The following is a 3,488-nucleotide window of genomic DNA, read 5'->3' on the forward strand; positions in this document are numbered from 1 at the left end:
CACACTCACTGAGACCGAAAACAGATGTGATAGGCTAAAGAAAAACTTGTCTTTAGAAATTGGGTCTAACATAAGGTTCTAGGTTTAATGGTTTGGTTTGTGAAGGATTTGTCGCCATGACGGACCAATAATCCCAAGGCTCTCTTTTATTATTATTTTCAACTGTTAAAAACCCCAACTTTACAACTTAAACTCTCTCTAATCATCAAATAAAGTTAATTGAATTGAACAACTCTATTTCGGAATGATACTCTCTTTTTACTACTTCGATAGAACCGTGAACTTGCGGTTTTGTCCCATCAAGTTTTTGGCGCCGCTGCCGGGGAGTTAACTAATTTGATTAACTTTTTCTTAGTGATTAGAATTTTTTTTTCTGTTATTCTTCTACTTCTTTCTTTCTTTTACCGTTAACTTCTTGGGTTCTCAATTTTTTATGCGAAGAACTAAAAGTCTTGGAGAATTCATTCCCGAGATCGAAAGATATTTGCATAAGAAAAAGAGAGAGGCACGAAATAATATTGCTATGGCTGAACGCACTCTCAAAGAGTATGCAATACCTTATACGGAAGAGCCAAAAGCTATTATTGTGTACCCAACGGTTGAGGGAAACAATTTTGAGATCAAGCCTACACTACTTAACTTGGTGCAGCAAAATCAATTTTCTGGATCGCCCGCTGAGGATCCAAATCTGCATATCTCAACTTTCTTAAGACTCAGCGGAACTTTGAAAGCGAATCAAGAAGCCGTAAGGCTGCACCTCTTTCCTTTCTCCTTAAGGGATAGAGCTAGTGCTTGGTTTCATTCATTAGAAGTTGGTTCCATGACTTCATGGGATCAAATGAGGCAATCATTCCTTGCCCGATTCTTTCCCCCTCTAAAACTGCTAAACTAAGAGACCAAATCACATGGTTCAATAAAAAAGATGGGGAGTCTCTTTATGATGCGTGGGAGCGTTTCAAGGAAATGCTTAGACTTTGTCCCCACCATGGTTTAGAGAAGTGGCTCATAGTCCACACTTTTTATAATGACTTATCATATACCACTAAGATGACTGTTGATACAGTTGTAGGTGGAGCTCTAATGAACAAGAACTATACTGAGGCGTACGCTTTGATTGAAGACATGGCTCAGAATCATTGTCAATGGACCAACGAGAGAGCCATCACTGCTTCTTCACCCTCTAAAAAAGAGGGAGGTATGTACGAAGTCTCTAACCATGATCATCTTGCTGCTAAAGTTGATGCACTAACCCAAAAATTTGAAAAACTAAATGTTAGTGCTGTCACTCCTACTCCTGCATATCCTCCTTGTGAAATTTGTGGTAATTTTGGTCATATTGGTGTAGATTGCCAGCTAGGTAGTGCTGCTAATGGTGTTCAGCAAATGAACTATGCTCAATACAACATGGGAACGAGCCAAACCAAAACTTTTATAAAAACCCTCAAGGTTCCTATGGACAAGTAGCATCACCTGGCTATGCAAACAACCAAAGGGTCGCTCAAAAATCAAGTTTGGAAATTTTAATGAGAGCTATGTCATGAACCAATCTAAACAGCTCCAAGAACTCAAAAACCAAACTGAATTTCTGAATGGTTCTCTTTCCAAACTCAATACTAAGGTAGATTCTATCGCCACTTCACACTAAAATGCTTGAGACCCAAATATCCCAAGTGGCCCAACAAGTGGCCACCTCTTCTCAAACACCGGGAGTCTTTCCCGGTCAAACCGAAGTGAACCCCAAAGCTCATGTCAATGCTATTCTTTTAGGGGTAGTAAGTTAGAAGAGACCGTTGCTAAAGCTAAAAGTACCAAGGGAGAGAATATTAAGCTTCCAGGTGAGAATGATGTGATAGAAAGTGAGAAACCTCTTGATAAGACCAAAGCTCCTCCCCCATTAAGGCTTGCTAAGCTTAATTTGGAGGCTCGATTCAATAAATTTGTCAACATACTTAAGAAGATTTCCATTAAAATTTCCTTTGCGGAAGCTTTGTCTTGGATGCCTCTATATGCTAAGTTTTTAAAGGAAATTTTTTCAAAGAAAGAGACTATAGAGCATAATGAGACAATAACTTTAACTAGGGAATGTAGCGCAATCATTAAGAAGCCACCTCCAAAGCTTAGAGACCCAGGTAGTTTTGCTATCCCTTGTGTGATCGGGAGTGAAACCATAGATAGACCCATGTGTGACCTAGGAGCTAGTGTTAGTTTGTTGCCCTTGCCCCTCTTCAAAAGGATGAGAATAAGAGAATTAAAAAAACCTACCAAGATGACCTTGAAGCTAGCTGAACGTTCTACTATCCAACCAGTTGGATTTATTGAGGACATCCCCGTTAAGATAGAAGGGATATACATCCCGACTGATTTTATGGTAGTTGATATAGAAGAGGACCATGATGTTCCTATAATTCTAGGAAGACCTTTTCTCGCTACTGCGGGTGCTATCGTTGATGTTAAGAATGGTAGGATTATTTTTCATGTGAGAAATGTGATGGTAGGATTTGAATTGGAAAATGTTATGAAAGGTCCCGCTTTTTATTCTTGTTGCATGTATAAAGATCATGATGTGAAAGAACGCTTCTTAGCTTCATCTACACAATATGATCTCTTTGATCCTTTCTAAGGACACTGTCTAACCGTCAAGCTAATGACTCTAAAAGAGAGTTTCGTGGGAGGCAACCCAAGCATTTAATTGCTTTTGTTTTGTTTTGTTTTGTTTTTTTTGTTTTAAGTTGTTTTGTAGGTAATTATCCGAACATGATTCAAGAAAACGAAAAAAAATTGAGCCTAAAATGCTAAGAACCTTGGCACGGCCCGTGCTCCCACAGGCACGACCATGCATGACTGAACAAGCCAAACCCCAAAACTCCAGAAGGTTGGCACGACCCATGCCCCCAGCTGGCACGACCGTGCGCGGCTTCTAGGTGAGTTTATCCACAAAATTTATCTCCTTCTTCCTTCATTCTCCAACACAAACATCTCTCCTCATTCAAACTTCTCTCTAAAACCTCCATAACCAACAACCTTTAAACCTTCATATCTCCATCAAATCTTCACCAAATCACAAAATTTCTTCACCCAATCAATTCCAAACATCATTTCAAACAAAACTCACCAATCAAAAACAACTTTCATCCACCCGAACCCAAAATCACCCAAATTTGGTACCCCAATTAACCTAACCCAAAAACCACAAATTCATCACCAATCTTCACATCCCAACTCATAAAACTTACTTAAACCTTAACCCCATAGCTAAACCAACCTTTGCCACCAAAAACATTCTTAAAACCCAATCTTCACCAAAACCACACCAAGTCAAACAAGGTCAAGGCAATGGCTTCAAAGAGAGGTGGCAAAGAAGGAACAAGCTCTTCCGGAGGACCTCCTTCAAAGAAGAAAGCTCCAACAAAGAATCATGGCATAATCTTCAAGGATAACAAGCAAAAGGATAGGTATAAAGTTCTTATCTCTAAACCTTTACATCCTTG

The 3,488-nt window shown here is 39.4% G+C and overlaps 1 protein-coding gene and 1 non-coding gene across 2 annotated transcripts; one reads left to right on the top strand and one right to left on the bottom strand.

Moving 5' to 3' along the window:
* Window positions 1-885: 885 nt before the first annotated feature.
* LOC112422255 (small nucleolar RNA R71) lies at window positions 886-992 on the bottom strand. The gene has a single exon (XR_003012622.1). It is a non-coding gene; the product is annotated as a small nucleolar RNA R71 (small nucleolar RNA).
* Window positions 993-1,197: 205 nt separating this feature from the next.
* On the top strand, window positions 1,198-2,620 carry LOC112422089 (uncharacterized). The gene is made up of 2 exons (XM_039834677.1): window positions 1,198-1,460; window positions 1,768-2,620. The coding sequence occupies exons 1-2, from the start codon at window positions 1,198-1,200 to the stop codon at window positions 2,618-2,620; spliced, it is 1,116 nt and encodes a 371-aa protein (XP_039690611.1).
* The last annotated feature ends 868 nt before the right edge of the window (window positions 2,621-3,488 follow it).

The sequence above is a fragment of the Medicago truncatula genome, chromosome 5 (genome assembly GCF_003473485.1).
Source record: "Medicago truncatula cultivar Jemalong A17 chromosome 5, MtrunA17r5.0-ANR, whole genome shotgun sequence".
NCBI lineage: Eukaryota > Viridiplantae > Streptophyta > Magnoliopsida > Fabales > Fabaceae > Medicago > Medicago truncatula.

Bases quoted from the DNA above. Each gene is read 5' to 3' on its own strand.
- LOC112422089 (XM_039834677.1), top strand. From the start codon at position 1,198: ATGTACGAAGTCTCTAACCATGATCATCTTGCTGCTAAAGTTGATGCA. The intron at 1,461-1,767 runs GTAGCATCACCT...CTATTCTTTTAG, and splicing joins CTCAAGGTTCCTATGGACAA to GGGTAGTAAGTTAGAAGAGA.